Source organism: Theropithecus gelada, chromosome 15, assembly GCF_003255815.1.
Source record: "Theropithecus gelada isolate Dixy chromosome 15, Tgel_1.0, whole genome shotgun sequence".
Taxonomy (NCBI): Eukaryota; Metazoa; Chordata; class Mammalia; order Primates; family Cercopithecidae; genus Theropithecus; species Theropithecus gelada.
The window spans coordinates 47,914,580-47,926,894 of record NC_037683.1 but is presented as its reverse complement, the minus strand read 5'-3'; the positions used below and the strand labels follow the sequence as shown (position 1 = coordinate 47,926,894).

The window sequence follows — 12,315 nt, the reverse complement described above, 5'->3', positions numbered from 1 at the left end:
ATAATGCTTCTCTTGAAAGGTCGTTTTGAGCTTTAGAAACAATAGTTGTCAAAAGTCTTGCACAGTATAGCTGGCATAGTATATATAGATGCTTAATTGATAACACGACATGAAATGCTGTTTTTGCTAAAGGGATATTAGACTATGGAGAACAGGTCAGAGGGAAAATTTGGAGAGCTCTACCTGAACCTAAAATTACATTTCCGAGAGCTTTTTAAAGTTACTCTGATTAATTTGATGAAAATATTGAAACAAACAGCATAGCCATGTATTTGTAAATTCTTTTTTTGGTACCTAGGTCCCAAACCTCCTAGGCTCTGAGGGAATTGTATATATGGAGAAAGCCAAGAATATTTTTCCTTAGCTTCTGGAACCTTCTGATGACATTGAGGGTTTTTTGGTTCGGTTTTTTCTAACCACCTCAGGCACTCTGCCACTTTTTTGAAGTGTGAATTGCCTGCTGTCAGCCTGGAGTTCTCACCTCCGCAATCCTGGCTGCAGGCATATTTGCATATTGGATGCTGTGTTCTTTAACCCCCTGAGGTTTGAATCCACTTGGAGTCTGTGTGTGAAAGCTGGCTACTTTCAAACCCGTGGACAGTTTCAGCTTTGTGGTCTCCAGAAAAACAGAAAACCCCCAACAATAGCTCCATTCACTTTTATGTAAATGGCACTCTTCAGGAAAACACTGGGCTATTTCCCAGGGCCCCAGAACATACTCAAACATTTGTTTGAGTGGGAGGTGGGGAGAGAGTTCTTTTGAGTCAATGAACATCTGTTCAGAACTGCTGTGCTGGGTCCCAAGAAAACAGAGCTTATAATCTGGCTCTTCCCTACCAGAGGCAGCAGCAGAGATTTACTATACTAGGTATATGCGCTTGTGGTGGCATTGTACTGTGTCAGTTTAGCTACTCTGGATTCCCAGTGTCCTTCCCATCTGCTTCCAGGTGAGAGTTGTCCACAAGAAAATTTCGTGAGAGATTTGGAAAGCTGAATTGAAGTAGCGGCCGGTACACTGTGAAGGACAGAGCTAGGTCTGTACACTGTGAAGGACAGAGCAGGGTACCAGGCATGGTGGCAGTGCCTGTACTTTCTCTCTGATCTGCTGGCTCACCTTGTTGGTGAAGGTCATCACACAGCCCCCAGCACCCCCAGCTCCTACTGAATTTCCTCCTTCAGCTCCTCTGAGTCCTGGGCCATGTGTGCAGTCAGCTTTGTAGCAGAGGGCTCCGGCTTCTCCAGATCACCTGAGTCACTGAGCTTGCGGCCAGTGAAAGGAAGCTGTGGGTTTCAGTTTGTCCTCATGAGTTCCAGTTGTCCTTGTAGATCCCAGTTTGTTCTCAGAGGTTCCAGTTTGTCTTTGTTCTCTTCCACCTCACATCCAGTTTTCTTCCTAACTGCTGGCCTCACAGACTTCAGGCCCAACACCAGGTGCAGAGGCAACAGAGTTGCATGGATTTCTCCGCCAACTTCTAAAGACACACAATGTCTACTCCTTATAATAAATCTTTAGTTTTCTGTCACTCATAGCATTTGCTTCCCTGATTGAACTTTTAAGTTTGTTCAAGCCATGTTAAGGACGCAGAACATGGAGTGATTAAAGCCAGAAAGTTTCACAAAGGAGGTGACATCTGAGCTGCTTCTGACGAGTAGGAGGCTGTGTGTATAGAGTGGGTAGGAGGAATTCTAGAGAATAGTTGGCTCAAGTCAAGCAATTGAAAGAGCAATGAGGAGTTCTATATTTCTAGAAGAACTGTTCTTTCCATGGGTCCAGAACATAGGTGGAGAATGAGCATCTGATCCTAGCTCTTCTGGCCCCATTGAGATGAACTGTTAGCTGATGTGGTTCTTAGACGTAGTCATCCCTAATATACTGGCGTCCACTGAAATACATTCTTGCTAGGGTATACCCTTGTCACTACCCTAAGATTCCTCCCCCACCCCACCGCTGCTCTCCTCTCCCCAGTGGTTCCATGTGGCCAATGCAGGCTTATCTTTCTTGGCTCCCCATGCAGGCATCTTTGCTTGTCCATGCTGTGCTGATGGTGGCAGTGGTATGGAGTTCCTGTCTTAGGCAGGGCACTGTGCCCTCTAGTCTTGGATCCCTAAGCTTATTTAGGGATTCTAACATTCATTCCATGGGACCTGAGGCAGGAGCAAGGTACCCTACATCTATAACTTTCTAATGCTTTTTGAACATCTTTGTAGGTAGGGCATGGGATTAGCTACCTATTTCTGCCTCAGCCATGGACCAATAATATGAAATCTTTGTTCACCAGTTCTACAGTGATGGGGTGCTTCCTTTTGGCTTCTGGAATGGGGTAAGATCTTGGCATAAACAGGGAGTCCAGGAAAATAGAACATGGTGTTTAATGAAAGCCTACCACTTTATATATGATTTTGTAAACTCAAACAGGGATTTCATTATACATACTATTCAGAACTATCTTCTTTTCATGTGTCTAAAAATTTTTCTTACAAGCAGCACATTAGGCTTGACCTAATTTTTTTTTTCTTTTTCTTTTATTTTTGAGACAAGGTCTCACTGTATTGCCCAGGCTGGAGTACAGTGATGCAAACATGGCTCACTGCAGCCTCAACTTTCCAGGCTCAAGCAATCTTCCCACCTTGGCCTCCCAAGTAGCTGGAACTACAGGTGCATGCCACCACACCTGGCTAATTTTTTTCTATTTTTTTGTAGAGATGAGGTCTCACTATGTTGTCCAGGCTGGTCTCAAACTCCAGGACTCAGGTGATCCTCCTGCCTCAGCCTCCCAGAATGCTGAGATTAAAGGCATGAGCCACTGAACCCAGCCTTGACCTCATTTTTTTAATGGCTTCATACTATTTCATCATATAGATATACTGTACTTTTTGCCCATTCCCATATTGATGGATATTTGTTTCTAGCTCTTTTCCTTTTTGATATTGCAAACAAAGTTGTAGTGAACATCATTGTGTGTACATCTTAAACCTATTTTTTTTTTTTGAGACAGAGTCTCGCTCTGTCGCCCAGACTGGAGTGCAGTGGCCGGATCTCAGCTCTCTACAAGCTCCGCCTCCCAGGTTTTACGCCATTCTCCTGCCTCAGCCTCCCGAGTAGCTGGGACTACAGGCGCCCGCCACCTCGCCCAGCTAGTTTTTTGTATTTTTTTAGTAGAGATGGGGTTTCACCGTGTTAGCCAGGATGGTCTCGATCTCCTGACCTTGTGATCCGCCCGTCTCGGCCTCCCAAAATGCTGGAATTACAGGCTTGAGCCACCGCGCCCGGCCTTAAACCTATATTTCTTATGTGAGAGTGGCTAGAAATGGAATTGCTGACTCTTAGGGAATGTGCATTTTATGTTTTGATAATTATTGTCAAATTGCCTTCCTAAGGGGATATGCGAATTTACTTTTCTACCAACAGTATATGAGAGCACAGATCATTTCAGAAATCCCCTTTCAGATTATTTCCAATCCTTAAAAACTTTTGTTACAGGTTTGGAAAAGCTTGGAAAGATCTTGGTGTTGGGTTTGGTTTTTGGTGAGAAACTGCTATTCTCTAGAGTAACATTACCATCTGTTGGCAGTCCTGAGAATTGCCCTGGAGTAGGTTTCTGTTTGGGCCTGATTTTTATGCCTTTGACAGCTGCAAACTCATCCTGATTGAGCACCAGCAAAGGGGCCATGGAGGATAGCAACTCCTGCTCCAGCCGCCCTCTCTGCATCAGCTCTGCTACCCCCGGGCACCAGGAATGTCAGGCAATGGTGGCATGTGCCTGTATTGCCAGCTGCTTGGGAGGCTGAGGGGGAGGACCACTTTCTTTTTTTGTCTTTTTTTTTTTTTTTTTTTTGAGACAGTCTTCCTGTGTCGCCAAGCTGGAGTGCAGTGGTCCGATCTCGGCTCACCACAACCGCAACCTCCACTTCCCGGGTTCAGGCAATTCTCCTGCCTCAGCCTTCTGAGTAGCTGGGGTTACAGGCACGTGCCACCAGGCCCGGCTAATTTTTGTAGTTTTAGTAGAGACAGGGTTTCACTATGTTGGCCAGGATGGTCTCGATCTCTTGACCTCATGATCCACCCAGGGGAGGACCACTTCTGTCCGGGAGTTTGAGGCCATTCTAGGCAACATAGTGAGTCCTGTCTCTTAAAACAAAAAATGGATAAAATAAAAGACTAAAAAAATATCAGGCTGGGCATGGTGGCTCATGCCTATAATCCCAACACATTGGGAGGCTGAGGTAGGTGGATCACTTCCTGGGCAATGTAGGGAGACCCTGTCTCAAAAGAAAAACAAAAACTCAACGAAATATTTTTTTCTCTATGAAGTTACCCTCCTCCGTAGATGACCTCTCTGCATTGTCAGAAACCACATTGCTGGGGGGCTGTGCGCTTCAGGGGCTCAGGATATGGGCTGGGGCAAATGGGGTTACGGGTTTGATGATAAAACTTGTACTGCTTCTCTCCCATTCCCAGCATCTCTCTTGTTTCAGTACGTTTGCTTCTGAGGATCTCCAGTGGCATAACAAATGCATGCCAGCCCTGTTTTACAGGGAGCCCTGGAGGTGTTGGGATAGAGGCCACGTTGAACTGAGGGTAGTTGCCAAGGTCCTGCAGTTACACACAAAGGTCAGTCTCTGATTCCTGGATGCTCTCCATTGTTCCTGGGCATGCTGCCTTTTTCTGTGGGCTATGAGATCACAGTTAGCTAGTCTGTGCTACTGTCCAGCACCAGATTGCTACCCCCCAGTATGGAGCTTCCTATTTTGTGTAACTTCCCAGTATTCTGTATCTTCTTTGTTAAATCCTTAGGATAAGACCATGGCCCTGAGAGCATGTGGCTTGATCATCTTCCGAAGATGCCTCATTCCCAAAGTGGACAACAATACAATTGAGTTTTTACTGCTGCAGGCATCAGATGGCATTCATCACTGGACTCCTCCCAAAGGTAGACGCCAGAGGGGCCAGCTCTTGGGAAACTGCCAAGCGCTGCTCAGAAATCTACCCAGCCAGGCCCTCCCCAAGGCTTGATTCCCAGTGACTATGTAGCAAAAGAGGGTAGGGAAGGTAGGAGCCTTGAACCTTTCTACATACAAGGTCTCTAGACCAGGCCAGAGTAGAGCTGGAAATAGAATTCTGTGACTGAATCCCAGGGTGTTTTTATGAGTATCATTCGCCAGCTCTCCAACCTCTGTGGTGAATGGCTGGGTAAGAGAAAAGCCAGTGGGCAGGGAATTGGGGACCTTGAGGTTGACTGAGTTGTGTGCCCACCTCTCTGAGCTTTGGATTTTTCATCTGTCAAACAAGGGCTTGATTAGAAAATCCTAAGGTTTTGGGCAGGCACATGCCTATAATCCCAGCACTTTTGGAGGTCGAGGTGGACAGATTGCTTGAGCCCAGGAGCTTGAGACCAGCCTGGGCAAAATGGCGAAACCCTGTCTCTACAAAAAATACAAAAATTAGCCAGGCATGGTGGTGCACACCTGTAGTCCCAGCTACTCAGGAGGCTGAGGTTAGAGAATAACTTCAGCTCGAGAGATCAAGGCTGCAGTGAGCCGAGATCGTGCCATAGCACTCCAGCCTGGACAACACAGCCTGTCTCAAAAAAAAAGAAAATCCTAAGTTTTCTTCTAGCCTGTCTCTGATTTCATTTGATCAATTTCCTTTGACTCCTAGTTCAGTGTCCCTATCATTAGGTTTTTCTTTTTATTTATTTATTTATTTTTTGAGATGAAGTCTCTGTCTCCCAGGCTGGAGTGCAGTAGCGCAATCTCAGCTCAACCAGGTTCAAGCAATTCTCCTGCTTCGGCCTCCCGAGTAGCTGGGATTACAGGCACCCGCCACCACACCCGGCTAATTTTTGTATTTTTAGTAGAGACGGGGTTTCACCATGTTGGCCAGGCTGGTCTCAAACTCCTGACTTCAGGTGATCTGCCCATCTCGGCCTCCCAAAGTGCTAGGATTGCAGGCGTGGGCCACTGCACCCGGCCCGGTTTTTCTTTTGAACTAAACACAGAGAGTATGACTTCTACAGTGTTTCTGAACATAGTTGTATTTTGAGTTGGAACATAGAGAAGTTAGGCTCCCTGATCATAGATTCATCTGCGGATTGTGGCAGGAGTGGAGGAGTGAGGGGATGGGCAGGGCCTTCTTAGACCAGGAGGCTGTAAAGATTATGGAGACCTTGGAATTGCAGCTTGACCAGCTAGCTACCTGTGCCTTGAGTCTATCACTCAGCACTGAGGGTGGAGTTGGCCAAGTCTCCAGAGGAAAGAACAGTGAAGACTACTTGGCCTTAGGCCAAGCCAACATCTGTTTGTAAGCTGGCCAGTTTTCATCCACTAGTACTCCTGACCCCACCTCTAAGAGTCAGAAAGCTGCAGTCATTTAGTCCTGAAAGAGAAGCCAGGCTGTGTAGGCAGAAATGGGAAAAAGGAGCCCTTCTTAGCTGAGGCCATTGGGATGGTTTGAGTTGGGAGGGACAGACTGTGGCTCAGGTGCCTGCTGGAATGAGGAATAGCTCTCAGAAAGAAGGAAGCAGGGACTTTATTTTTAAAATTATTTTGTTATTATTATTATTATTTCATAGAGACAGGGTCTTACTATATTGCCCAGGCTGGTCTTGAACTCCTGGGCTCAAGTGATCTGCCCAGCTGGTCTCCCAAAGTGCTGGAATTATAGGCGTGAGCCACCACACCTAGCTGAAAGCAGGGACTTTAAAAGGGAGTGGGGTTAGAAGGGTTGGACAAAGATCCAGGATTGAAGGAAAATAAGGAAATGGGAACAGGAAATAAATTTTGCATGTTTGAGTTGTACTGGGGAGAAACAAAGTGAAAAAAGAGACAGAAGCTTCACAAATTCTGTGAATAGGAATAGTCACACTTGTCTCCAGATCACCTGAGTCACACTGCCTTGTTCCTCTCTCTACCTGATGTCAGTGGACCGCTCCTAATCCTTTCCTGCTTCAGCAGAAGCTACCCTGTTAATTAACACTGATGGGCAGAATACTGAATAGATGCCCCTGGGAGGGGTGTGCTCAGGGACTTCCATACACCTCTGAGGGTAGGTGGGACGTCCAGAATCAGTATCACCCGTCACTAGCAGCATCCCTCCCACCTTGCTCCCCCGATGCATTACCTATCTGTCTTTGTGTACACCACTATAGGAGGTGCTTGTGCAGAGAAAATTCCCTAGAAGCCGTAAGCTAGAATGGTTTTTAAGTACTAAGTTTCTGGGTTTTTTTGTTTGTTTGTTTGAGACGAGTCTCCCTGTGTTGCCCAAGCTGGAGTACAATGGCACAATCTCGGCTCACTGCAACCTCCGCCTCCCGGGCTCGAGTGATTCTCCTGCCTCAGTCTCCCAAGTATCTGGGATTACAGGCGCCCGCTGCCACGCCCAACTCATTATTGTATTTTTAGTAGAGACAGGGTTTCACCATGTTGGCCAGGCTGGTCTCAAACTCCTGACCTCAGATGATCCACCTGCCTCGGCCTCCCAAAGTGCTGGGATTACAGGCATGAACCACCGCACCCGGCCCCTGGGGAGTTTTTTGTGCAGCAACTGGCTCTGGGCATTGTAGACCCCTGGGAAGGAGGAGGGCCCCCAATCTCCAAACCAAGGAGGGAACAACTGAGAGATTCTGCTCCCCATGAGCCTGTGAGCCAGGAGGCCTCCCTAGAAACTTACTGGAGCCAAGTGTAGACAGAGTCTGCCAGACCCTTCCCAGTCCTTGCCCCCTCTGGGGAAGCTAAGGATTTGTGGGAGGGGCCTAGAGGTAAAACTGAGAGCTGCTCCAGCCTGCAGAGCTTCAAGTTCTCCCACAGCAGTTTCTTGGCAGCTGTCTTCTTGGGTTTGGGTGTTGCTAACATATTTTCTTAGAAGTGGTTCTCAGCTGGCCCTTAGTCTAAGTTCCCATCAAGGGTTTCCCTATGAAACTGAAATCTGGCCTTGCCCAGTAAGAAAGAGGAAAACAATTTGGAAAAAGCCTGGTAGCTTAATAGAAACAGCTGCTCATTCAGCTGTGCAGGGTTTTGAGCCTGTCTTTTGGCCCTGGAATGTCAGGGTCCACCTGCAGACAATGTTAAGTCCTCACTGGATTGTAGGCAAAGTACTTCCTCGTCAGCTAACTTCCACTTGTTAAGAAAGGACTTCCCCCTCCTTGGAAAAGGTCACTTTAAGGTCTCCAGTAGAAAAGTGATTCCTTAGAGCATGGGATGAAGAAAGTTCCAAAGAATAAGAAATCAGACATCTGAAGAAGGTCATCTCATACCATCAAAGAGCAGTATTCTAAACCTGACTTGCTATACACATGGTGTGTTTCACTCTCTGCAGAGAAGATGGAGTGGGAAGGTGGGATTGCTCAAACCCCAAGAACTAGACACTACCTGCCCTATACCCCCTTCCCAGGCATGTTAGGATATTGCCAATCTCCAGGCTTCCTTTAGCCTAGGAACACCTAGAAAAGTCACTGAATGGCTGGGTGTGGTGGCTCATACCTGTAATCTCAGCACTTTGGGAGGCTGAGGCAGGAGGATGACTTGAGGCCAGGAGTTTGAGACTAGCCTGGGAAATACAGTGAGACCCCATATTTACCAAATAAATAAATAAATAAACAAAAAATTAGCTGGGCATGGTGGCACATGCCTGTTGTTCTAACTACTCAGGAGGCTGAGGTGGGAGGATCACTTGAGCCCAGGAATTCAAGGCTGCGGTGAGCTGATTGCCCTACTGCACTCTGGCCTGGGCAACAGAGTGAGTCCCTGTCTCAAAACAAAACAGAAAAAAATATATATATAGTCTGGAAAATCCAGCTTTGGGAACTTTGGAAGATTTCCTCCTCCTTTTCTTCCTATTTTCTCCTAACTAGGCCATGTGGAACCAGGAGAGGATGACTTGGAAACAGCCCTGAGGGAGACTCGAGAGGAAGCGGGCATAGAAGCAGGCCAGCTGACCATCATTGAGGGGTTCAAAAGAGAACTCAATTATGTGGCCAGGAACAAGCCTAAAACAGTCATTTACTGGCTGGCAGAGGTGAAGGACTATGATGTGGAGATCCGCCTCTCCCATGAGCACCAAGCCTACTGCTGGCTGGGGCTGGAGGAGGCCTGCCAGTTGGCTCAGTTCAAGGAGATGAAGGCAGCACTCCAAGAAGGACACCAGTTTCTTTGCTCCACAGAGGTCTGAGCTGACTGGAGCAGAGTCATTTGCTTCAGTAGGATCCTTGTGGGCCTTCTAAGATGAAGCCACCCTCAGGTCCAGGGAAGGTTGTGCTAGTATTTGGCTCATCACAGCCAAGAGCAGATAGATTCGTGAAATCGGCTCAACTCCCAGATGACAGCATGCAAAAATCTTGGCTGGGTGGAAAGGAAGGCAAAGAGTAAAAATAAAAAAGGCCAGGCCCAGTAAGTGTACCTTGTATTTTATAAATAAACTGCAAGCAGCTCAAGGTTGTCCTTCTAACCTGTTGTGTTTATTTCTTGGACTTTTGGCATTGGTGGGAAGAAGAAAGCTGAAGTGAATCAGAGTTCTGACCTTAACCAGAGGGAACTCTGTGTCCATACAGTATCCCCAGAGAACTTAAGAGCTAGGGATTCCAAATGGAAGAGACCCAGCACTGCCAGGATGGCTCTCTTGCCTCTGGAATGCCAAGCACACCCACCCCATCCCCACCAGTGGCCCTGAGACTTTGTGACCCATAGTCAGGATTTCCAAGTGAGTGGGACTGGAGTGCAGGAATTGGGTCTGTTCTACTCACTAATATATCTTTCACCAGCACCAGGCACATATGTTGTAAGTACTCAGTAAATATTACCTTAAATAGGGCTGGGCACGATGGCTCACACCTGTAATCCCAGCACTTTGTGAGGCCGAGGTGGGCAGATCACTTGAGGTCAGGAGTTTGAGACTAGCATGGGCAACATGGTGAAATCCTGTCTCTACTAAAAATACAAAAATTCGCTGGGGGTGGTGGCACACACCTGTAATCCCAGCTACTCGAGAGGCTGAGGCAAAGAATCACTTGAACCTGGAAAATGAAAGTTACAGTGAGCTGAGATCGTGCCACCCCACTCCAGCTTGGGCAACAAAGCAAGACTGTCTCAAAAAATAAAAATATTACCTTAAATAATTAGAGACTAGATAGGCATGGTGGCTCACGCCTATAATCCCAGCACTTTGAGAGGCCGAGGTGGGTGGATAACTTGAGGTCAGGAGTTTAAGACCATCTTGACCAACTTGGTGAAACTCTATCTCTACTAAAAACACAAACAGCTGGGCGTGGTGGTGCACACCTGTAATCCCAGCTTCTTGGGAGGCTGAGGCAGGAGAATTGCTTGAACCTGGGAGTTGGAGGTTGCAGTGAGCTGAGATGGTGCCATTGCACTCCAGCCTAGGCAACAGAGTGAGACTGTCTCAAAAGTAAATAAATAGGCTGGGCACGGTGGCTCACACCTGTAATCCCAGCACTTTGGGAGGCCAAGGCAGGTGGATCACCTGAAGTCAGGAGCTCAAGACCAGCCTGGCCAACATGGTGAAAACCCGTCTTTACTAAAAATGCAAAAATTAGCCTGGCATGGTGGCTTATGCCTGTAGTCCCAGCTACTTGGGAGGCTGAGGTAGGAGAATCACTTGAACCCAGGAGGCGGAGGTTGCAGTGAGCTGAGAGCCCACTGCACTCCAGCCTGGGCAACAGAGCGAGACTCCACTTCAAATAAATAAATAATTAGAGATAGGAGGAATTTTGGACTCCCCAAGTCACAACAGAGGAGGGACAGGCAACCCTGGACCCCCAGGTCAGTGACACATGCACGCTGTGGTCTCAGCCCAGGTCTGCCTCACAGAGTGATAAGCCTTGTCAACATGACTAAGGTCACTGGGAATGAGACAAGCCCAGACCCAAAGGAATCTGCTGGGCCACCCAGCAGTCATATCACTACACCTGTGCATTCCTCACCTGAAGCTGCCTTCCCAACCCTCAGCAAAACCTCATCATTAATGTTTTTCTCTTTCTTTCTACTTTTTTTTTGTTTTGTTTTGAGACAGAGTTTCGCTCTTCTTGCCCTGGCTGTAGTGCAATGGCACGATCTCAGCTCACTGCAACCTCTGTCTCCTGGGTTCAAGTGATTCTCCTGCCTCAGCCTCCTGAGTAGCTGGGATTACAGGCGCCCGCCACCACGCCCGGCTAATATTTTGTATTTTTTAGTAGAGACGGGGTTTCACTATGTTGGTCAGGCTGGTCTCGAACTGTGGACCTCAGGTGATCCGCCCACCTTGGCCNCCAGTGACCTTAGTCATGTTGACAAGGCTTATCACTCTGTGAGGCAGGCCTGGGCTGAGACCACAGCATGCATGTGTCACTGACCTGGGGGTCCAGGGTTGCCTGTCCCTCCTCTGTTGTGACTCGGGGAGTCCAAAATTCCTCCTATCTCTAATTATTTATTTATTTGAAGTGGAATCTCGCTCTGTTGCCCAGGCTGGAGTGCAATGGTGTGCTCTCAGCTCACTGCAACCTCTGCTTCCCGGGTCCAAGTGATTCTCCTGCCTCAGCCTCCCGGGTAGCTGGGATTACAGGTGCCCGCCACCATACATGGCTAATTTTTGTATTTTTAGTAGAGATGGGGTTTCACCATCTTGGTCAGTCTGGTCTTGAACTCCTGACCTCAGGTGATCCAACCACCTTGGCCTCCCAAAGTGCTGGGATTACAGGTGTGAGCCACCGAACCCAGCCTATCTCAAAGAATTTTTAAATTTATCTTGTGATTTATTCTTTGATCACTGGTTATTCAGGAGTGTGTTGTTTAAATTCCACACATTTGTTAATTTCTCCAACTTCCTTCTGTTATTAATTTCTAATTTTATTCCATTGTGACTACAGAATATACTTTGTATGATTTCAATCCTTTTAAATGCATTAAGACTTATTTTATAAAATAACAGATTATCTACCTTGGAGAATGTTCCATGTACTCTTGAGAAGAATATATATTCTGTTGTTGCTCATGGAGTATACTATAGATGTATTAGGTCTGGTTGGTTCAAATATTCTATTTCCTTGTTGATCTTCTGCCTAGTTGTTCTATGTATTATTGAAAGTGGGGCATGGAAATCTCCAACTATTATTGTTTTTTTTTTTTGGCCGTGGAAAAACCCTCTTATTTATTTGATTAAACAAAAATAAAATAAGCTGCATAGGAACAATTTTAAAGTCCACAGAGACACCAACTTGTTTTAGGGCTGTAGTAGTTGATATAGCATCTCCGCTGCCTTCTCCAGCCTACTCTGTAGACCACAGCAATACATTCAAAAGCTTGTTAGCTAATGCAGGTGTTTTTGAA

The 12,315-nt window shown here is 46.8% G+C and overlaps 1 protein-coding gene across 1 annotated transcript; it reads left to right on the top strand.

The window, feature by feature from the left end:
* Positions 1-4,464: 4,464 nt before the first annotated feature.
* NUDT2 (nudix hydrolase 2) lies at positions 4,465-9,442 on the top strand. The gene is made up of 3 exons (XM_025359719.1): positions 4,465-4,612; positions 4,796-4,931; positions 8,850-9,442. Exons 1-3 carry the CDS (start codon positions 4,517-4,519, stop codon positions 9,164-9,166), a joined length of 549 nt encoding a protein of 182 aa, XP_025215504.1. The 5' UTR covers positions 4,465-4,516; the 3' UTR covers positions 9,167-9,442.
* The last annotated feature ends 2,873 nt before the right edge of the window (positions 9,443-12,315 follow it).

Bases quoted from the DNA above. Each gene is read 5' to 3' on its own strand.
- NUDT2 (XM_025359719.1), top strand. From the start codon at position 4,517: ATGCCAGCCCTGTTTTACAGGGAGCCCTGGAGGTGTTGGGATAGAGGC. The intron at 4,613-4,795 runs GTCAGTCTCTGA...TTAAATCCTTAG, and splicing joins TCCTGCAGTTACACACAAAG to GATAAGACCATGGCCCTGAG. The intron at 4,932-8,849 runs GTAGACGCCAGA...TCTCCTAACTAG, and splicing joins TCACTGGACTCCTCCCAAAG to GCCATGTGGAACCAGGAGAG.